This window comes from Arvicanthis niloticus, chromosome 23, assembly GCF_011762505.2.
Source record: "Arvicanthis niloticus isolate mArvNil1 chromosome 23, mArvNil1.pat.X, whole genome shotgun sequence".
NCBI lineage: Eukaryota > Metazoa > Chordata > Mammalia > Rodentia > Muridae > Arvicanthis > Arvicanthis niloticus.
This window is the reverse complement of record NC_133430.1, coordinates 30631308-30654752: the sequence shown is the minus strand read 5'-3', so window position 1 is coordinate 30654752 and position 23445 is coordinate 30631308. Positions and strand designations below refer to the sequence as shown.

The window sequence follows — 23445 nt, the reverse complement described above, 5'->3', positions numbered from 1 at the left end:
AAGAAAAAAAAAGACCTTTAATCATGTTTTTTTTTTACATTTGCTTTGCATGCATGCCCACCCCCGTGTGTTCATGTACACAAGTGGCATTCTGCATACTGTGCAGTGGGATGAGGTGTGAAGTGTGTGCTGAGGTAGAAAGCAAGAGGGTGAAGGTTTTGATGAAAATATAGCACAGCAAGGCATGATATAAAAAATATATCTGCTCCTCAAGGAGCGGAGCAAACCCAGATCAGACCAGATCAGATCATAGGAGACCAGTCTTGAGGGCAGACCTCAAAGCTAGAGGGCTTTCCTGCAGAAAGTGGTACTGACCCATTGAAGGGACACCTTTGATTCAGCAACAGAGAGCTAGTTCCTGGGAACTCTGAAGTTCAAAGGAATGCATTTGGCTTAACCTAGAGACTGGGTCTAGGAAAAGAGTGAGCCCACAGGAGCCCAGACCTGGGGCATTACAGCGAGATTATCTTTCTCAGAATAGCTTGGGATGCCTGGAAGGTAAGTGGCCAAAGGAAATATGAATTTGGGTCTTTAAGACTGTGTTGAGGGTCTTGTTTCTTTTCTGTGTAGCCCAGGATATCCTGGAACTCACTCTGTAGACCAAGCTGGCCTGTTACCAAGAGACCTTCCTGCCTTTGTCTCCCAAGTGCTAGGATTAAAGGCATGCGTCACCAGGACCCAGTGAGGTTGTTGTTACTAGATGGAAAAGAGCCGAGTCCACCTTGCCAACAGTACATGTCAGGAAGATGAAATGCCTAGGACCTTAACTAAGTGCTCAGATGGGGACCAGTCATTCCTTCTCTGTTCCATGTGGACCCAAACCCTCATTACTGCTCATTACTGTGTGGATATAAAGTTCCCTGATTGTGTGTATGTGTGTGTGTGTGTGTGTGTGTGTGTGTGTGTGTGTGTGTGTGTGTAAGAGAAAGAGAGAGAGAAAGTGAGAGAGAGAGAAAGAGAGAAAGAGAGAAAGAGAGAAACAGAGAAAGAGAGAAAGAGAGAGAGAGAGTAAACCCTGGAGTTTCCAGTCTGGTCAATATTCTGACCCCATGACCATGACTAGACAAGCCCAGGGAGGGTAGCACTGTTCTAGGCTTCTGACTGAATTGTGACTCACATAACGATTCACTGATGGCCGATGAGACAGACTATTTGGATGGTGATGGGACAGTGGTTCTGTGGACCTCAGAGATGACACAGCATATGATGAATTTTATAATAAGTTAGATGTGTGAATTTCATGGGAGGTGAAAGGACCAGAGTGAGCACGGGACACACCTAGACCAAGTTCTCGGCACAAAGGAAATTATTTGCCCCAGAGGGACAAAGTGCAGGGAATAAGAGACAAAGACAGGAGAGAAAGGACAAGGGAGAAGAGAAAGGGGGCAAAGGAGAGTGGAGGAAGGACTATTTGCCTCAGAGGGACGAAGGACTGCGTCTGGAGAGAGGAGGCAGATGTGGCCCTTAGGTGAATAGCAGTTTGTAAAGGGAAAAGGGGAAACCCTGGGCTAGGATGACTTGGTTTGTTTTGATTGGGCATGTTAATTAGGTGAGCCAAAGGGGACTTTTGGTTGCTGGACTCCAATACTTTGATAGGTGGACCTTGGTGGTCAGTCTCAGAAGGAGGAAGTGGCCAAATGAAGGAACAGACCTTGGGGGCTGGCTTTAGGAATGGAATCTAATGGTTTACAGGAAGGGGAAGAACAGGAAATAGCAAAACTTGTTGGGGCTGTTTGCCGTGCTTGGGCCTCTGTTTGGCGTGCTTGAGCCCACTAGAGCCCTTCAAGAGGCAGTACTTGGGATGGGCCCAAGGCCCCATTGGCATTAGACAAGCTCTCTGCCACGGAGCTCCATGCCAGTGCAAGTCCTGGAGTGCAGGTCTTGCTCCACATGCAGCTTGATGGTTTTCTGGCTTTATTTTTACTCATCCAATGCATGAACCAAGTAGACAAGTGACAGGGACACACAAAGTGTCCTCCTCCAGCTACCCAAAGACTTCAGGCTGCACACACGTGTGTTGAACTATGCTCTGGAAATAGCCCTGACTGTTGGCATTACCAAAGTCAATTATTACCAAACATCCCTGACAATCGCCATTACTAAAGCATGGCGATATCTTCCGTGAAGTTCCAGAAAGGACAGGAAGAAAATGGGAAATGAAAGTTGAGTCTTCCAGGCTGCCTCTCCAGCCTTTGGTGTGTACCATGTTTTTTGAAAAAAAAAAAAAACCAAAAACAAAAACATTTCCTTTGGGAGTGGAATAAAGTACAGGCAGCGCACTCATGAGCCCTGGATTCAGAACTGGTGTGTTGAAAGCCTGTCCAGCTTTGTAGCCTTTAGTCGCATGGCTCAAGGCAGCTTCTTCAATATTTTTGCCTCTCAGAATCATCAGTTATGAAACGTAGACAATGTTGGGTGGTCGTGGCCCACCTTTAATCCCATCACTCGGGAGGTAGATCTCTGAGTTCAAGGCCACCCTGCTCTGCAGAGTTCAGGACAGCTAGAGCTACACAGAGAAACCCTGCCTCGAAGAACCAAAACAAACAGTAAAGTGGACAATGATAGATCCCCCCTTTGTGGGGCTGCTGTGAGGGCACAGGCATTCCGTGGAAAGCTTCGTACATTTTGCTATGATTAGTATCCGATATGCGCTACCCTTGAGGCCTGCCCTCTCAGGGACCTTCGTTTGGCTAGAGAAGCACATGCTAAGTAATTATACAAATATAAAATGACTCCCACAAGGATCTGACCCTGCTATAAGAGTCTACTTTCTTGGGGACTCAAGATGTTAACACAGACCTAGAGAATGTTTGCACTGAAATACTCTAGTCTGGACAGAGAAGCTGGTGCTCAAAGTCGTTCTGAAAGACAGGGGTCAGCATGACAGGGTCCTGGGCAAATTCCAATTTCTAATCTATTAGGGGTTTTAATCTATTAGGGAATGGAGACACATAAGTATCTCTTTAGAATATCTCCATTTCTGACAGTTAATTTGCTGTGGATAGTGTGTATTTTGTAGTACGAGCCTAGAACGGAATAAGCACACCTGTTACCACATAGCTTTGTGTAGACAGATTTCCCACCAATTATTGTCTGTCTGTCTATCTGCCCATCCATCTATTCATCTATCTGTTTGTCCCTTTCATCATGACTTGAGTGAACCTGGAAACAGTCACGGGCTCTTACTGAGCCTTGATCTTAAGAGGTGGGAAGATAAAGCCATTAAAATCCAAAGAGGCAGCTCTTTATAGACTTTCTACATTGGGCAGGAAAGTACCTCCAAAACTACTTGCTCCTGCAGAAGGATTGTCCCAAGATCACATCATTCTTTGTCACCCTAACTGAGGGTCTACATCCTATTGGCTAGAGGAGCCTTCTGTACAGGCTGAACACCACTAGCTCTGGGTCAAAATGTGGAGTAGCCAGAGCCCAGACTGAGATACCAGACACGGTGTGTCATACCAGCCAAGATGGCTAAGGATCATGTTGACCTTACCCAGGTCCCCAAGCATTGTCATCTTCGTTTTAGAGATGAAAGAGTATTGGGTGATTGTCCCAAATCTTCCCTGACTCTTGTAAATGGAGCCCTCTAAGATACACCTTAACTTCTGGATTTCTAAGAGGCCAAATAGAACTTGGGGAGGGTGTGATAAAGGTCCCTGTCTGTAGGTGGCTTCCACAGAAAGTACTGGAAGTGAGCATTAAGAAGCCTGCCTTATTAACTTCCTCTGAGAATCTCATATATATATATATATATATATATATATATATATATATATATATATATATATATATATTGTATACAATATATAGACAAAAGTGTCACAATTATACCCATTACTTAGAATTAATATATGCTAGTAAAAACAAAATTGATGAATTAATTAGCCCTGCTTCAGTTCTGACAAATCCTTGAGACTGAGTGGCTGGTGATGGTCCAAGGGGCACAGTATCTGCCCACTGTGGTCCTTCTCAAGGCATTGGTGTTGTACTACTGGAAAAGGCTTTAGCCTGAAACCTGATAGATATGTTTTCTTACGTCCACTCAAGCAGAGCTCTGGGCAGCTCTGGGTAAGTTCTTTAGCCTCAAGAGTTGAAAGGCACATAGCGTGGGCATCTATTAACCAAGTTGTATAGAGGATTTCAAAACACATTCCCAACTATAACATTCTATCATTGCATCCCATCACATTCCATTTGTGTTATTTGTTGTATTTTTCTTTTAATCACCTTCTACAGTAGCCGTTCCTCAACCTTCCCAATCCTGCCACCCTTTAATACAGTTCCTCATGTGGTGGTGACCCCCAACCATAAAGGTTTTTTTGTTGCTACTTTATAACTGTAACTTTGCTACTTATTAATTATATTGTAAAGATCTGGTATGTGACCCCTGTGAAAGGGTCATTTGAAACCCAAAGGGGTCATGACCTATAGGTTGAGAACCACTGTTCTAGCTAGAGTCTAAAGCTTACAAAACGGGAACTCCACCTTTCACATCTTGGTACTGCTTAAAATGCCTAGTAGAGTACTTTCCTCGTAGTAGATACTTAAAAGGACAGTCCTGATTTGTTGATTATATTTTATATATTACATTTATATTTAAATATATATATTTATTGATTTATTGATTATATACTGCACCAGGATATGAACAGTCAGCCTTTTAAAAATGATTTTTATTTGTGTGTGTGTGTGCTCGTGCGCATGCGAGCGTGTGTGTGTGTGTGTGTGTGTGTGTGTGCGCGCGCGCGTGCGAGTGCGAGTGCGCATGTGTGGCATGTATATGCAGGTGCTCATGAAGGACAAAAGAGGGAGCATCAGATCCAACCACTAACTACAAGTGATTGTGAGCCCCCTTGTGTACTTGCTGGTAACAGAACTTGGGTCCTCTGGAAGAACAGCAAGTGCTCTTAACAGCTGGGCCATCCATCTCTCCAATCCCTTCACACAGCCTTTTCCTGTTGTCTGTGACTACTCCAAAGATAGGAACCACTAGGGCCTTTTGATTGACAGTAATTGACAGAGGAAACACCCATGCCGGAAGTGAGTAGGTTGGCAGTGGAAGGGTGTGACCGTGAGGAAGAAGAGCTCTTGTCCGTCTGTCCATCCCGTGCTTGTGGAATAGCAAGCCTGCCTTTGTTGATGAACTCTCTCCAGTTTCTGCCTTGGTGTTATGTCACCTGGATGACCAGGCTGGTCTTCCTTGACAGATTCCTGATGGGGAGGCCAGGAATGAGAAAAATGAAGAAGATAGGAAAGTTAGGGTCTGAAGGTCTTTCATGAGTTGTTGGCTCAAGCCAAGCGAGTTTATTAAGACAGCATCTTATCTACTGTTTGCAGGGGGAAACGGGACAGACCATCAGATTCTGTCAAACTATCATACAATGGGATGGACTTAGTAGCAACCTAACCAATGTTGCACAAAGGGAACACAGGCTATCTCAAGTGTGCTACAGACTGAGCACTTGGTGGACGTCGGACAGATAACCACAGGCCTTCAAATTGGGGTAGAGTAACTTCCCAGGATCCAAAAGACCAGCTCCTCCAAGGCCCTGGCCCTAGGCCATTACTGACTTTATTGAGCAAGTTTTTGGTTTTTACACAAGAAACTGTGTTCCTCTCCATATATCCAAGCCCAAGAGAAAGCCCTGGACTGGACTGGCTCCAAACAACTGAGGTTGCAGGACTTTTGGGAGTTGTATGTTAGTTAGTTACTGCTGAATCACAGTGTTTCTGATCTCAGGGACACCCAGGTTATGTTATGTGCCAGGTCCTGGGATATTTGCACTTCAACACTGACACGTGTGTGTGTGTGTGTGTGTGTGTGTGTGTGTGTGTGTGTGTGTGTGACACACACATTTTACAGTCATGTGTGACCTCACACTACAAAAACTTTGGTTGTTGCTACGTTATTACACAATGAACTGAAGTATCATTCTTAAATGGGCTGACGACTTCCAGCTCTCACTGGACACACTCTCTGTAGCTAAAGGTTATAGAAGCTTTTTTAACTGGACTCTTAGCACTAGGCTAACAGATTCACAGAAGCCGATCATTTTCAATAGTGCAAGAAGAAAAAAGTCAACATTATATTACTGTATTCCAGAAATGGGGATATGGAAACCATTACTCATTAGTTTGCACTAAAAGGATAGCCAGCCTCCTCTATAGTTTTTGGGCCAGAACTGTGTATGCGTCAAGCTGTTAAGGAAAAGACTCTTGGTGGGGAAAATAATTCTGATTTATTTGTGTGTGAGGAAGGACTAGAAGTTTGGAATTAAAATTTTTTGTATGTGCACGTGTATGTGTATAGCATGTATACATGTTCATGTTGGTATGTGCTCATGTTGACATGAAGCTAGATGTTGACATCGAGTGCCTTCTATTATTCTCTACCCTTGCGGTTTTGAGACAGCTCGTTGATTCTGCTAGGTTGGCTGGCCAGTGAGCTTCAGGAATCTATCTCTGTCCTTCCAATATTGTTGGGGTGACAGCCACATAAGACTGCACCCAGTTTTTATGTAGGTACTAGGTCCGTGAGCTCAAGTCCTCATGCTTGCATGCCAGGCACTTTACCAACTGAACCTTTTCCCAGCCTGAGAAATTATGTTTCTGAATAGTAGTCTCTAAAATTTGTCCCTTGGCTCTTGGCTGTTTGATAACTGATTGGTTGTATCTGTCTTCTACATAGCTTGGAATTGCAATTGGGTTTTTGGTCCCTCCTGTTCTGGTACCCAACATCAATGACCAGGAAAAGCTTGCCTACCACATCAGCATCATGTTCTACATAATAGGAGGTGTGGCCACTTTCCTCTTCATCCTTGTCATCATCGGTAAGGCTGCTGGTGGGTAGGTGGTGGGGAAGTTATGTCATCCCTGGTGGCACCCTTTGAACATGGCCCTAAATACCACAGATACTTAGAGACACTAGAAGTTGGGCTTTTTACAGTCTTCAGATGTCTTAATCTGAATAAATTGTCCTTAATACAGCTCTAACTGGCACTATGTACTTCATTATCAGCCCAGTAAAGGTTTAATTGTGGTTGACCAGTTCTCCATTCCCATCTTACTAGAAGAATTAGGTAGACTGCTGTCACCTTGATGAAGCCCCATGGAGGACCTTCAGTGTGATAGGCATTGTGTTGACAATGTCTGATCACAACCCAGATGTGTTGGGGCATGCTTTTCATTCCAGCACTTAGGAAGCAAAGGCAGGAGGATCTCTTTGAGTTCAAAGCCAGCCTGACCTACAGTACAAGCTCTAGTATAGCCAAGGCCACACAGCTACTACCCTGTCTCACCACCCCCACCCCCACCAAAATCCCAAGAATGTCTTATTTCATTTAGTCCCCAACAACCCAGTGAATGAGGTGCCTTGTAGAACCTCTTCAGCAAGGAAGCTGAGACTTGAGGGAAATTCAGGAAGTCATTCCAGATTAGACTGCTAGCAAGTATCCAGGAGTGGATTGAAATCCAAGCTTGTTTAATGCCACATTTGAAATTATAAACAGAAATTGCTCCACAAATGCTAATAATCTGAGCTTAGCCTGAGAATACTTAGGGACCAAATGTCTTCATCCTTATTATTAATTGTGAGTAATATATGCACTGTGGAAAATCTAAAAACAAAAGCGTGTAAAGAAAGGAGCGACCATTAATTTGTCCTTGAAAACTTAATTCCAACAAGGAAGCTCAGGTAGCTGCTATTAACATTTCACACAGACGTCCAATTACTCATCCAAGTATTTGCTTATTCATGTCTCTTGGCTGGCCCCTTGTGATACTTGCACTCTGGAGGCTGAGGCAGGAGGATGACTAAGACAAATTCAAGGACAACCTATGTTACACAGGAAGACCCTGTGTCAAAGAAAACAAACAAACAGAACATCAACAAACCCGCAACAAAAGTGAACAACAGAATTAAAAAAGAAACATTTTTCCATGTAAGTGATATGATCGTAGTGGGTTCAGAGATGTCCGAGTAGTTTTCTTCCCTGTTAGCCTGTTAGTCACCTATCTAAAGGTTACCGCTGCCCTAAAGTCTAATCTCAGGTTGTAAAGGTTTATCCCTGTGTGCTGGCTTACCTGCAGAGTCACGTAGTTAAATGTGTATCTCATACTTCTGCTCTCTGAGGTATTTCATTCCAGGTAGCTTAGTCAGGACAGTGTTCCCCAGGGCTAGCAGCGGGGAGCTAGCTGTGAGTGGGAGCATGGAAGAATGAACTAGCCCAGGGCCTCTTGGTTCCACTGAGGTTTTAAATTCTACCATGCCTGCCTCCAAAATGCTTGTGTTCATGGCCAGTGAGATTCTGGCTCTTTGCAACTGCAAACCTAGGTGGTAGGACATTGCTAAGTTTGGGTATTTTATTAAATCGTAGTTGACGGAGTGAAGGATGGAAACAAAAGCTTATCTGAGTACTGGTTCATGGCTGTCATGGGTGTTGAGACAACACCCAATGCTGAGGACCTATGCACCTTCATGCATAGAAGGGGAGTTGAGCAGTCAAGACAATGGATGGCACATTCCATGGGGGGAATTCATTCAAAACTATTATTGGAGAAGGAAGAGGCAGGGCTCTGAAGTCAAAGCTGGAATGGTTGGGGGTGGTTGTGCTTTGATCTGCTTGGAGAGTCAACTTCATTTCCAGAACTTCCTCTGGTGGCAGACTGCTCACCTTCCAGGAGAGGTCTCCTGAGGCTTGTCAGAGGCCATGCAGTCAGTGGCCTTGCTTGGATGATGTGGGAGAACCAGTTTAGTCAAATAACTAGCTAAACACATCAGCCCTACAGAGGCAAATGACACTCAGTGGAGTCACATTATACCAGCTGTGTGGAACTAGACTCTAAATGACATGGTTTCCCACACTCCTCTCTTCAGCCTTTGACACAGGAGTGGTCAGTCACTCCTGGAGCTTGTCTCTTTCCTGAGTCTCATTCAGCACTGGAGAAAGAAGGAGTTTGCTCTCAACTTCTGCCACTGTAATTTTCATCGACTCAGGGAACACCTGGCTGCCATGTGCCAGACTCTGCGATTCTGTAGTCACACATCCTATCCACCTCTGAAGCTCTGAAGCTCAGCCACTCACAGGGTTCATAACCTTCCAAAGTTCAGCTTTCATTCCCCCCTGATATGTGCGCCCACTTCTGTTTTGTGATAAGTTATTTGCTAGGTATTATGAGCTGCCTTGATCTTTGAACACTGCCCGGGAGGCTCAATGATTCCAGTCCTCTAGGGGCTATTAAAGAAAAGGCAATAAAATAAATATGACAGCGTTAGAGGTAGTCACTCAGAGATTGAGCATTTGCCTTGCCTGCTGGAGGCCCTTGCATCCATCCCCTCTACTGCCAAAGAAAAGAAAAAAAGAAAAGGCAAAAAAAAAAAAAAGATTTTGAGCAAAGCCTCAGACAATGAGAAATAATTTTTTATGGAGAGGAGTTGGGAAGCTTTCTCTGGAAACAATGTTATTTCTTTTACAGTCTCAGTCCCTCCCTAGATGGTGGAGGCAGCTTGTGTCTGTGTGTAGCTGATACCCCTGAGATGGGACCACAGAGATTTCCCATTGTCTTTATTACTTTCCTTTCAGTGTTCAAGGAGAAGCCCAAGTACCCTCCCAGCAGGGCCCAGTCCTTGAGCTATGCCTTGGCGACCACTGATGCTTCATACTTAGGTTCCATCGCCCGACTCTTCAAGAACCTCAACTTCGTGCTGCTGGTCATCACCTATGGTAAGGCATACAAGTGTCCAGCAGTGCCCGGAACTAGCCTAATGTGCCTGTGTTTCTTACTCTGGTTGTTTAGGTTGACCTTGGGGCCTCTGCATATATTGAGAGGTCCACTCTGGAAAAGCTATGCTTTTCATTGCAGGTTCTGACAAATGCTTGTTGATCTTGATATCACATCTATATAGCAGTTGTGGAAGATCTTCCCTCTCCCGATAACATCTCAGTGCTTAGGATTTAAAATAAAACTTCTCAGTCCAGCTCCCCACTACACTGAGTTCAGCAAGTGGATTGGGATTGCTGCCTTAAAATTTTTTTAAATTAATTATTGTTTTTTACTTATTCACTTTATATCCTGTTCACTCTCTCCCTCCCATAATCCTTCCCCATTCCTTCACTTCTTCTCCTCTGATCAGGTTGGGGGCCCCTTGGTATCCTCTCAGCCCTGGCACTTCAAGTCTCTGCAAAGCTAGGCACTTCTTCTCCCACTGAGTCCATACAAGGCAGCCCAGCTAGTAGAACATATCCCATGTATAGGCAACAGCTTTTGGGATAGCCCCCATTCCAGTTGTTTAGGACCCACATGAAAACCAAGCTGCACATCTGCTACATATGTGCAGGAGGCCTAGGTCCAGCCTGTGTATGTTCCTTGGTTGGTGGTTCAGACTCTGAGAGCCCCAAGGGTCTAGGTTAGTTGACTCTGTTGGTCTTCCTGTGGCATTCCTATACCCTTCAGGGCCCACGGGATTACTGCCTTTTCTCTGTGTAGTTCCTCATGGTAAACAGTGGGTACTCTAGGAGTGATGGATGAATGAATGAGTGAGCAAATGAATGAATCTGTAAATCAGTCTTGTCACACAACTTACCCTGCAATCGTTTCTCCCTCATCTTGTAACATCAATGCCCAACATTTCCTTTTCCTTTCATTTGCATAGCCTTTGGTGTGATAAATTTTAACCTTCAGACTGGTGTGTGGCCCTTGCCTACCAACACTGATTTAGGTGTCTTTTTTTCACTCTTTAATGAGAACTATGATCAAAGAGTGTTAAGAACAAGGTCATAGCCAGGCCAATGGTGGTGCATGCCTTTAGTCCCAGCACTTGCAAGGCAGAGGCAGGCAGAGCTCTGAGTTTGAGGCTAGCCTGGTCTACAGAGTGAGTTTCAGGACAGCCAGAGCTACACAGAGAAACCCTTTCTTGAAAAGCAAAACAAAACAAAAGAACAAGGCCATAGCATTCAAAATACCTGTTCTTTAGATGGATTCCAGTCTAATGAATGGTTATTGTTAGTTCAAGAAGTTGTAGATCTGCCCAAGTGCACTGCCTCACAGCCTACACTTGAACATTTAACTGCTGGATAAAGTTAAAATTAAATCAAGTGTATAACACACTAGGTAACCTGTGAAACAAAGACATAAAGTTGGTTTGACAAGACAAACTAAAGTGAGACTCTTATGGCCGTGACTCCCTGTTTTCTGTGGGTGCACAAGTCATTGCTTCATAACACCACTGCCATCTGGTGTGAGTTAATTCCTACTGTATCCATGTGAGAGCAATACTGTAAATATCCCCAGTTAACAGAGGAAGAATCTGAAACTCAGAGAGACTAGGTACTTAGACTAAGCACTGCAAGTGGCAGAGCCAGAATCCAAACACGGTTATTAAACTTGAAAGCCTGCATTTTTCTCTCTTGCTCCATAACCCACATTTTGGACAAAGCCTCCTGCATGCCTCCTGTGTCAGCCTCCTCAGTGGCTAGGACTACAGGCGTGTGCCCTCATGCTCGACTCCAAAACCGGCATTTTCTTGCATATTCCACAGTTGCCCATACATTTCCTTTCAGAGCTGTACTTAAAACTACATGCCAAGGTGGCTGGAGAGATGGCTGAGCAGTTAAGAGACTACTTTTTCTGAGAACCTGGGTTCAATTTCCAGCACCCACACAGTGGCTCATAGCTTCTGTAACTCTAGTCCTAAGGGATCTGGCACCCTCTTCGCCAGATCCAGGCATGCACGTGTTGCAGACATACGCTCAGATAAGACACCCATACACATAAAACAATACATAATTAAAAGTGAAACAACAACAGTATACTAGGTTTATCAATGCCTTTTGTCTCCAAACCCTCACATGTTGAGGTACTAGGTGAGAGACTGTTATCCATATGGAGAAGTAGAACAGCTTTACACCACACACCAAAGCTGGCGGCCTCTCTCTCATTTTGTTCAGTTTCTCGATTCTAAGTATGCCTCTGAATTCACCCCCAGTAAAGTCTCCAGTCTCTAGACATGTCCAAGTAAAGCAGTTATAAGCTGCCTATTACTGTGCAGTATACAAGCATAGCTGGGACCAAGCACTTGGAAAAGAGATGTACGGGGAGCATTAGACTCCAGATCAGTGGTCCTTAACCTTTGTAGTGCATTGACCCCTTAATACAGTTCTTCATGTTATGGTGACTCCCACCCATAAAATTATTTCGCTGGTACTTCATAACTGTAATTTTGCATAATGTAAATATCTGTTTTCTGACAGTCTTGGAAGACCCCTGTGAAAAGGTCATTCGATCCCCAAAGGGGTCGTGACCCATAAGTTGAAGACTGCTTCTATAGACAGACTATGAAACTGGATGCCTATGGGTTCCCTTTCAGGGCCAGGATTCCAGGATTCTCAGAACTTTTACTTTGCTTCCTGTCTTGATCACATCTGTCTGACGGCTGGTAACATTATTACTTCTGACAGCTGGGTGTTGGAGGCCTGTCCTATGGCTCTGGAAAACATTAGTGCTTACATATTTTCTGTGGCTGAAGCTAATGCTCGTGGTACCTGCTGGACAATGGTGCATTCATTGTAGGGCTGTGGGTCCTCAGTGCTGGAGGCTGTGGGTGGCAGGGGTCAGCTCACTGACCTATGAAAGCATGAAAGAAACTAAATGTATTGAGGCTGTTGCTCTTGGTTATTGGGGAGCGCTGGGTGGGAAGCTCTGGGTCACACTGTGGGGGTACAAAGCAGCTCCTCCTGCTCTTATGTGATTGGTAGCTTGTGTTCTTGTACTTTAGTCAGAATTATAAGTCTACTAGACACTGGGCACACTTCCTGATCTATTTGGTGAAATGATAGTTCTGGAAATAGATAGGAGAGTCTTTTAAATGTAGTTTATTCATTTATTTTTTAAGGTAGGGTCATGTGACTCCTAGACTGGCCTAGAATGAGCTGGGGGCTGTCTGGAGCTTGTGATCCTCCTGCCACTACAACCCAAGTGTCGGGATTATGGACGTGTGCCACCACATCTGCTTTAAGTGGTGATGGGATCAGTGCTAGGACTTAATTCACGGTAGGCAAGCACTCTGACAACCGAGTTACATTCCACAGCCCAAGGGAAGTGCTCCTATGTGGTGATAAGGATCTTGAAAATCTATAGGAGTAGCAAGGATGCTGGGGTGGGGTTGCCAGTCATTCTCCTCCCCCCGGGACTGCTAATGGCTCTTGTCACCTTGTAGGCGGTGTTTAGTCAAAAAAAATGGCTGAGTAGCAATAAGAACAGTGGCCTTTGTGTCACCAAAACAATGCACGAAGTTGTTGGAATCTGCTCTTTTCGTGGTCTCTGTAGAGCCTATCAGCTATGTTGAGAAGCTTTAAGCTTTTCCATGCTATTGCCATGCCTGTCGGCAGGTGCATACTACATCACTGTCCCAGGTGTCTGACATCTGGTCTGGGAGCCTCTACTTGAGACCCCCTTTCCCTTGGGGTTCTCCTGTCTTACCCTTATTCTACCTTGTGGGAGGGACCAAGACAGGGATCTTCAAGTGCCCATAAGATCCTAGTTTACAAGGAGTTTAACAAAGTACAATGACTTATGTATATGTAAAAACCACTATGAAATTCGTTACTTTGTATGTAACGTATGTAATTAATTTTTTTGGCTTTTTTATTTTGAGACAGGGTCTCTCTGTGCAGCCCTGGCTGTCCTAGAACTCACTCTGTAGACAAGGCTGGCCTCAGACTCAGAGATTTGCCTGCCTCTGCCTCCCATGTGCTGGGATTAAAGCAGTACACCACCTCCAACTGGTGTGATTATTTTTTTTTTAATTCAAAAAGGGAATTGATGGGACTGAAGAGATGGCTCAGTGGTTAAGAGCATCCATTGTTCTTGCAGAGGACCTGGGTTTGGTTCCTAGCTCCCACATGGTGGCTCACAGGCATGTATAACGGCCAGTTCCAGGGGATCCAGTGCCCTCTTCAGATCTCTGAGGGCACCAGGCATGCATGCAGTACACATACATTCAAGCAAAAACCACAGATATAAAAATAAATTTTGGTTGTTTTGCTTTTTGAGACAGAGTTTCTCTGTGTATCCCTGACTGTCCTGGAACTTGCCTTGTAGACCAAGCTGGCCTGGAACTCAGAGATACACCTGCCTCTGCCTTCTAATGCTGGGATTAAGGGCATGTGCCATCATGCCCAGCTAAAAATAAATCTTACAGGAGGAGGAGAAAGAGAAGGGGGCTGGGTGTGGTCGTACATGATTCTAATTCCAGCAGTCTTTTAAAAATATAACTTTTTTTTTGTTTGTTTTTTGTTTTTCGAGACAGGGTTTCTCTGCGTAGCCCTGGCTGTCCTGGAATTCACTCTGTAGACCAGGCTGGCCTCGAACTTAGAAATCTGCCACCACCGCCCGGCTAAAAATATAACTTTTAAAGATTTTTTTATCTTATGAATATGAATGCTTTGCTTGAACGTATATATGTGCGCCACACGTGCCCTCTTGAATCACCTGGAGCTGGGGTTAAAATGATTTTAGGTATGCTTCTGAAAGGAATATTGGAGCTCTGGATCCTTCCTGTCTTTTGTGGCTTCCTGGCTGTCATGAGGTTGAGAATCTTTGCTCCACTGCAGATTCCATACAATGATGGGCACTGCCTGTCACAGGCCCAAAACAGTGGGGCCAACTCGGAAACCCTGAACCCAAAAGAAACCTTTCTCCTCTAAAAGCTCATTCTCCCAGGTATTGTGCCATAGGGATGCAAAGCCAGCCAGCACAGCAAGCTACCTCAAAGAGAGAATCCAGTGGCATCCTTGATTAAAAGTTTGGTTTTCTATGCTTCTCTTCTGGGATTCAGATGCAGGCAGCAGAGGTGGAGGCCTGCTTTTTGGGCAATTCTGACTTGCCTCAGATTTGGGAAGTTCTGAAGTAGCTGTGCATAAGGGGCAGTCTCATGATCTTGGGGCTCCTTCTCTTCCATGTGAACCCCACCACCTGGGAGTCTTGGTCTAGTTTTTCATCCTCTGTGTTTCTGAAGCCAAACACCAGTTTTAAGAGATATCTAATATGTTTTCTTTTCTCTTTTACCTCTCTCTCTCTCTCTCTCTCTCTCTCTCTCTCTCTCTCTCTCTCTTTCTTTCTTTCTTTCTTTCCTTTCTTCCTCCTCCTTTTCCTCCCTTTCTCCCTCCTTCCCTTCTTTCTTTGTTAAAATGCAGGTTCTCAAGTCCCATTCTAGAACAGTCTGATTTAAAAGAATTCATTTTGAACTTTTGAATGGTCCCTGAAATATTTTTTTGGGGGGGGGGATGGGAGGTGGGAGTGAGGGGGTGGGGACTGGCCTCAAAAAAGGAAAGAGACTCCCAGTGATTGCAGCCACATCTGCTCTCCTCCCTAGGACCTGCCCACTCCAGTGCTGTGCCCGCCAGCGTGGCAAGCTCCCAGGGTACACATGCTGCCTCTGCACAGAGCTGATAGGGGCTTACCTTGCAGTAGTGATAAGAACTGGGTATCAGACCATCCCTGGATTTGTGGAGGAGGTGCCATGCCCTCAGAGTAGAGCCTGCATTTCATTCCCACTCTTCCTGCTCTCGAGTGTAAGGTGCTCCACCTTTTGTGAGGTGCTCCACCTTTTGGACTGCACATAGGAGTGGACTCATGCTGTCTGACTTGTCTGGCAACATTGGAAGATATGGGAAAGGACACCTAAAGATTGGTTCAAGAATTATGTATCATCTGCTAACTCCTCTGGGGGAAGTGTGTACAGTATGGGAAAGACGGACAGCCTTCCGAAGTATGCCTCTGCTCCCTGCCCTTCGCCTTGTCCATGGCTGTAGAGCTGGGCACAGGAGGAGGCTATCGACAAACCACACTAAGTATTTCCAACTTCAGCAGTGTTAGCATCACCTAAGGTTTGCTCAAACACAGATTATGGGAGTTCATTCCCAGAGCCCTGGATGAAGTGGGTCTGGGGTGGGGTTGGACACATGCCAATAGACACATGGCCGCTAACTCACTGACCTCCCCCAAGTTCAGCTTTAGCATCCTGGGCCAGGGTTCTCAGGACTTTTTCCTCACAGAAATGCTAATATTGAAGTGTCCCTCCACCTACCCACCCAGTTCTCTGTTCCACCTAAAGCCAAAGTTCACTTGGCTCTGGCAGGGTCATCCTAGGCCAAGAGGCAGATGGATGAGTAGGAAGGGTGGGAAGATAATAGGGTGAGAAGAGAAGAAGCAGAAAGCTGTTTTGTTTTTCTTTCCCCAGTTTCCTCCCACATTCCAACTCACCCCCAACTTTTCAGGACCTTTTCTCTTGATGACACTCTTGACTCAGGAATGGAATTCTAAGTGTCTGGGTGTGCGGTTGAAGTTAGTTGGGTTTGCTTTCTAGTCAGATGCCGATTGAACACCAACTAAACACTCTTTATATGTTTATTATTTGTGGGGATCTGTGCACGTGTGCCCACGCATGTCACCGTACACTTGTGGAGGTCAGAGGACAACTTGCAGGAGTAGATCTTCTCCTTCTACCATGTGGGTCCTGTGGGGGTAGAACGTGGGTCCTCAGACATGGTAGCAGGTACTTTTACCCACGGAGCCATCTCTCTGGTCCTCTGTAGAATGTTTTCTTATGTGATGATCACTAGCCTGGCAGTTGTGATAACTTTAGGTAGGTAACATTTGGCATTTGTTGGACCACTTAGGCCTGCCTTGAGGAAGCCATGATGAGCTCAACCCTTCTGCATCTGTGGGGTGACCTGCTGAGAGAGGCTGGGGAGAAACAGGCCTGGCTTGGAGACACTTTTGTTTTAATCATGAAACCTAATGATTGACAAACATCAAGGGCTCTGGAGACAACAGGGGTAACTTCAGACCCAGATTCACTCTTTAATGCCTGTGTGCTTGCAGGGGTGAGGATGGAAGTCCTTATCTATTCTGTGTGGGAATCCGGCCTTCACTTTGTATCTTGTTCCCTTGGGAACCTAATATAGGGAACATGTCAACTATATGGCAGCAGTGTTTGCTAATGATAAAAATAAATGACCTGTGATTAAAAATGAACAGACAGACCTAGTCATATCTGGCCCCAGACCATTCAGTGTGACCTTGAGTACAGTGACTCTTTTCACTGATCTATCGTATATGGGGACCTTGGAAAGTATGGCCAGAGAGTTGTGGTCCAAGGAGGTGTTCCACCAGAGAGATTACTGTACTTAACTTTCAGTGCTCCTGGGTCAAAATCTTGAGGCCCAAAGAGAAGCAGCATCTAGATGCCTTTTGGAGCTGAGACTCTGTGGACTGGTTCTACTGAAGAACAACTCCCAAGGCAACCCCTGCTGGAGCTGTGTGTCCTGTCTTAGACCCTTCTCCACAAATTGAATTAAAAAGTATAAACAAGTATTCCATAAAGCATACTAGGGGACTAGTGGTTTTTTTGTTTGTTTGTTTGGTTGGTTGGTTGGTTTTGTTTGTATGTTTGTTGGTTTGTTTGTTTTTGAGGCTCACAAGGCTACCACAAGCACACTTCACATTCAATTTGTGGAGAAGGGTCTGAGACAGACTTTATTCTTTTGAAGCCTAGGCTCTGACTGAAATCTGGAGCTTATCAGTTTTGCTAGGCTGGATGGCCAGTGAATACCAAGATCGGCTTGTCTTTGCCCTTCTTCAAAGCTCAGGGGTTACGGACTCCTGGCTCTGTGCATGTAATCTAGGGATCCAAACTCAGGTCTCCATGCTTTAGCGGCAGAAACTTTACCAACTGAGCCTCCTCCCCAGTCCCTTATCCTCTGTTTCTACCAGTTATTTCTAGGTACTCCATGATTTGTTGAATAATCTGTTGGAGTAGGACGTTAACTATATGCTCAATGGGATGTGGTTTAATTTCACACGATAGACCTATAGGAATGGAGAGAGGAGAGAAACAGCCAGCAGGTGGAAGGATGCCAAGGCTCCAAAGTCTGGATGCTCATAGAGGAAGTAGGCTTAGCAGGAGAAAGTGGAGAACGCCCACCGCTGTTTGAACCCTCCAGGTCTAGACAAAGTTGAAAGGAGGGTCGTGAATGGTTCTGACCAGAGTGGTCCTGCACAGCGTCATTCCCAGGCCAGGCTAAGGGGATCGTGGTGTAATGGTATGTAGCTGCCTGCAGCCACGAGTAACGGGTTCTCCTGAGATGAAGCCTGGGAATTAACGGGAAAGGAGGGCGAGAGAAACATGGGGCCAAGACAAAGTATTCTGATCAAGGCCCGAAGTTTAATAATTTGCTTTCACATATAAAGGGGACCCCCCCCCCCAGAGTCTCTTCTTGCTTGGTTCAGCCCAGGGGCTGGGCAAGGAAATAGCAGAAGGTGTCAAGGCTAGCTCAGCAGGCAGTCCATTCTTCTTAGCTCAGGTAGCAGGCTCCAAGGCACCAAGGCTGGTAATGCAATGCATCTCAGGTCCTACTGTTGCTTGTTCTATTGTGGTAAATTACTTGCAGGCCTACTCAGGCCTGGGGGAAGGGCACAGTCCCCCTTAATTTTTTTAAGATGCAGTGCCAATATCTGGACGGGGCACAATATTTCATCCCATCTAGGGTCTAGAGTGGCTAGGTGACTGTGCCTGGCTTAGGTTGGCATTTATATTACTCCTATATTACCTGTCATTGAGGAAATCATACATAGCATATTGATGTATGCCTCTGCCTTAGGTTTATAGGAGCTAGAAATTACTCCTATAATTACCCGTCATTGAGGAAAACATACATAGCATAATGATGTATACCTCTGTCTTAGGTTTATAGGAGCTCAAAACAATCTTACCTGTCATTGACTAACCAGCCATCATTGGCACACTCTTTAGACCAAGACCACATTCAGACCAAAGGACCTGTGGGCATGCACTAGATGCAGTTCTTCACAGCGATGTGTAACTGCCATGATGAATAGCTGAGCTTGTTGAGAGTGATCCTGTGTGAGGGCAATCAATCTGATTAAAATACAAGGTTCAAAAGTTAAAAGCAACATGATTATCCAAGCAATGTAGAAAATAAGGTTGGAAGTGGAAGTATTTCAGTATCTAATCCAACTGCTAATTAGCAGAGATCAGACACAAAGTCTGGCCACCAGGTGGGTGTCTTCGTAAAAATTACTTACTCTACAGTAAGAGTGGAGACTATATACCAAGTTAAATCAGCTGGTTGATAAAAATTTTGAGCCATCTTTATCATTAGAATCATAATTATTAGGCTCAAGATCTGTGTTCACTTAAGGACCAGTCTTTTAGGCAGCCATCAGGCTCCAATTTCTTTTTCTGAAAAATATAGACTCACCCATGACCCCAAATTAAAACAGGATCAGGACCACACCAAGTATTGTTAAGGGGTCTCTCCACAAGACCCTGGCAAATAAGTTGGAAGTAACTGGATGCCAGTGGTGATCCGCTGCAGACTGACCTTTAGCATCAGTTTGCAGAAAATTTAAAACAAGACAAAAGCAAGGTATGCTTTTGGTGACCTTGTGGGGTATAATTCCCCCTTTCTAGTTTAAAAAAGCCAATTTTTAAAAATAACTTGTAAAATCAGGGAAGAAGCACCATTAGCTGCTTTTTCCACACTCAGAGAAAGTTGAAAGGAGGATCGTGAATGGTTCTGACCAGAGTGGTCCTGCACAGAGTCATTCCCAGGTCAGGCTAAGGGGATCGTGGCTAAGAAAGGGTTCCGATGGCTACTCTGAATTGTTCTCAGGCATTTCTTTCAGAAGAATCAGAAAGTTGCCTCATATATCCCTGAATTTTTCTCCTCTGAGGACATCGCACAGAGTGGGAGTGGGGATGAAGATGTCTTCCCTCACTAGAGGACTTCCATGATGGCTGTGGTGAGGAGGGAGATGTTAGCCTGTGGTCTGGGCAGATCCTAACGTGTGTCACCCTTCCTCCTTCAGGTCTGAATGCTGGTGCTTTCTATGCCTTATCCACTCTGCTGAATCGCATGGTGATTTTGCACTACCCGGTAAGGCAGATTCCCAAGCGTGATGTACAGAGAGATACTATCTGTCTCTGAAGAGGCTGGGTAGTGGTCTGCTCTTGGGTTTAGCTAGTTCTAGGTAGCCTCCGATGGGGGTGTGCTTATGGGATTTGGAGGTAGATGTCCCTAGGTCTCAATTTAAGTTTTGGTGATTTTAAACTATGTCACAGTAGACTATGTCATATTATGACAAGCTTGTTCTCATCTTAGACTTCTCTCTCTTCTGCAAAGGACATATAACTACCCCTGCCCCTCTTCTGAGGCAGAATTCCATTATACAGCCTTGGCTAGCCTGAAACTTAGAGAAACCTGCCTGCCTCTGCCTCCTGAGTTCAGGGACTAAAGGCATGGACCACTTTGCCCAGCTACAATTACCTCTTGCAATGTTTTATTGTTTTTGTTTTTGGTTTTTTTTTTTTTCTTAGAGTAGAGACTAAGAGTTAGAGAGAAGTAAGAACAGTAGCAACTCTTCCAGGGGACCTGGACTCAGAACTCAGAACCCACACAATGGCTCCCAACTACTTGGAACTTCAGTTCTGGGGGATTAGAAACCTTCTACTGGCCTCTTGAAACCACTGGCCATGGATGTGTTATATATGCATACATGTAGGCATATAAAATATATAAAATAGAATAAAAAACATATAAAATAGAATAAAAAAGTTTATATAAAAAAGGCTAGAGAATAAGTAGCAACCCTTGGATATATGTATAGTCCTATAATATTTATTATATGGGAAATGTTTTTTCTTTTAATAAATCTGAATTTCATTTTAAATTATGTATTTATTTATTTTATTTTATTTATATGAGTATACCATCACTGTCTTCAGATACCAGAAGAGGACATCAGATCCCATTACAGATGGTTATGAGCCACCATGTAGTTGCTGGGAATTGAACTCAGGACCTCTGGAAAAGCAGTCAGTGCTCTTAACCACTGAGCCATCTCTCTAGCTCCTATGGGAAATTTTTAATTTTGAACTCCTATATGTTCAATTAAAGTGTTCTTTTCTATTTTTTATTTATTTTTATGTGTATGGTATTTTGCCTGCTAGAATATCTATGCACCATATATATGTATAATGTCTACATAGACTAGAAGAGCACACTGTATCCCCAGAGACTAGAGTTACAGAGAGGTTTAAGCTGCCATGTAGGTTCTGGGAATTGAACCTGGGCCTCTGAGAAGAGCAGCCAGCTCTTCCCAGCTCATAACTGCTAAGTCATCTCTATAGCCCCAGCTATAGAGATGTCTATATATGACATAAAAAAAAAACATTGCAAGAGGTAATTGTAGCTGGGCAAAGTGGTCCATGCCTTTAGTTCCTGAACTCAGGAGGCAGAGGCAGGCAGGTTTCTGTAAGTTTCAGGCTAGAGAGAGAGAGAGAGAGAGAGAGAGAGAGAGAGAGGTTTATGTCTAATTAATTAATTAATTAATTTGTGTTTGTTTGTTTGTTTGTTTGATGCAAGGTCTTTCTATGTAGACCTGGCTGTCCTGGAACCAATTAAAGCATTTAAGAAAAATGTTGTGTGGGAGAGATGGCTCAGAAGTTAAGAGCACTGGCAGCTCTTCCAGAGGTCCTGAGTTCAATTCTCAGTAACCACATGGTGGCTCACAACTACCTATAATGAGATCTAAATAAATAAATCTTAGAAAAATGTTTCCAGAACCAGTGAGGCTGGATGTTGGGCAAGTGAAACTGAGTTTTAGAGAGCCAGGCACACCAAGGCCGTGGATGTCACACTTGCGGGGGCAGAAAGCTGCCATTGTTAGGTCTAAGATCATATCCCAGTTCTGTCTTTAAAAAATGTGTGCCTGTGACCTTGGGCTAACAGGTTAATCTCACTGTGCCTCTGTTTCATATCATCAAATGGATACAGACTGACTCTAATTATAAGGTGGGGATTATGAGAATTAAACAATAATGTAAACATTGTCATTATATATTATATCAATATTACATATTACATATAATATAATAATATCATATATTATTATTATAAGGACTGTCCAACATGTTTTAACATTGCAAAATGACATTGTCACCTACAAATATGTTGGGTCACATTCATAGCTATCATGAGATACATGGCCACAGGTTAGACTCATCTGAAAAATAGGATGAAATAAATGTATATGTTCCAGGAAATTTTTTCCTCTATAAAAATAGAAACAATGATACATAAGATAGAATTGCTGTAAGGATTAATTTAAAAATATTTGGGCAAGTGAGCATGGTGGTGTACTTCATTAATCCCAGCACTTGGGAGGCAGAGGCAGGTGGTTCTTTGTAAGTTCAAGGTCAACCTAGTCTACTTAGCAAGTTCCAGGTTAGATGATGTTATATAGTAAGATCCTGTTTCAAAAAAATTAAATTAGAAAATTTTGTATATATGTGTGTGTGTGTGTGTGTGTGTGTGTGTGCGCGCGCGCGTGCGCGCGCGCGCCTGTAAGTGGTTTTAAGGACAAAATTTGGCTGATCATGTTATCCCAGCATACAGGGCCATAGATGCACAGCTGTGGTATTATTGTTGTTAAGAACAACTATTCTAGAATTTTCTTGAGGTTGTTATCATAGGGGCCATCTTGTCCTGGTATTTGATAAATACTGGCCACCTTGGGGTGGTCTCTGTGGTCTCCCCAGGGGGAAGAAGTGAATGCTGGAAGAATCGGTCTGACCATCGTCATAGCCGGGATGTTTGGAGCTATGATTTCAGGCATCTGGCTGGATAAATCCAAAACGTACAAGTGAGTGACTCTTTTTTTATCAAGAACTGGGGCCCCTTGCATTTGAAATGACATGCACGTTAGGGACATAGCTAGTTAGCTCTGGGGCAGGGTAGTGGCTGGAGGTCTAAGTGGTCAAACAGGCAGTTCTGACTTATTTACTCTGAGCCTCGGATTCCTCATTTACAAAGTGGAACTCTACTCACTCTGTGGAATCTTGGGAGGACTCAGAGCAGCGGACACGGAGGCTGGCTTAGTCTTCCTCCCTATCAAAAATCCTTGTGGAAAGAAAAGAGGACAGAGAAGAGAAAACAAAATGTGTGTGTGTGTGGGGGGAATCTCAGAGTTGGAAAGTTTGTGGAAACCCCAAGGAGTAATCATCAGGCGATTTCACTGACCCATGCCTTTGGCTGCTCTAGGCTAACTGAGCTCTCTGTGTTTTAGTCCAGTTTGCAGTGCATTTCATCTTGCCATTGTTTTTGTCTTGTTTGCAAATATCATGTGCCTTGGGCCCGATTAGCCAGTATACCCCTAAGAGCCCAGAGTGATCATAAACAATTTTAGTATATGCCAACCTAATTCTGGCCTACAAAATCCTGACATCCCACTCTCCAGATGCCAGTGTAGAAGAAGGGTCTGCTTTGTAAATGCAAGCTGGGGTTGGAGAAACGGCTCAATTGAGAAGCGCTTGTCCTGAAAATCTGAGAACCTAAATTTGATCCCCAGGATACACTTAAA

General features: G+C 44.3%; 1 protein-coding gene across 1 annotated transcript in view; it reads left to right on the top strand.

The window, feature by feature from the left end:
* Positions 1 to 23445, top strand: part of Flvcr2 (FLVCR choline and putative heme transporter 2) — a 63074-nt gene that overhangs the window by 27578 nt on the left and 12051 nt on the right. Inside the window, exons 2-5 of the mRNA XM_076921620.1 lie at positions 6692 to 6833; positions 9585 to 9725; positions 19894 to 19961; positions 22625 to 22728. Of these exons, the coding sequence (XP_076777735.1) occupies positions 6692 to 6833; positions 9585 to 9725; positions 19894 to 19961; positions 22625 to 22728 (455 nt within the window). The remainder of the gene's footprint in view (positions 1 to 6691; positions 6834 to 9584; positions 9726 to 19893; positions 19962 to 22624; positions 22729 to 23445) is intronic.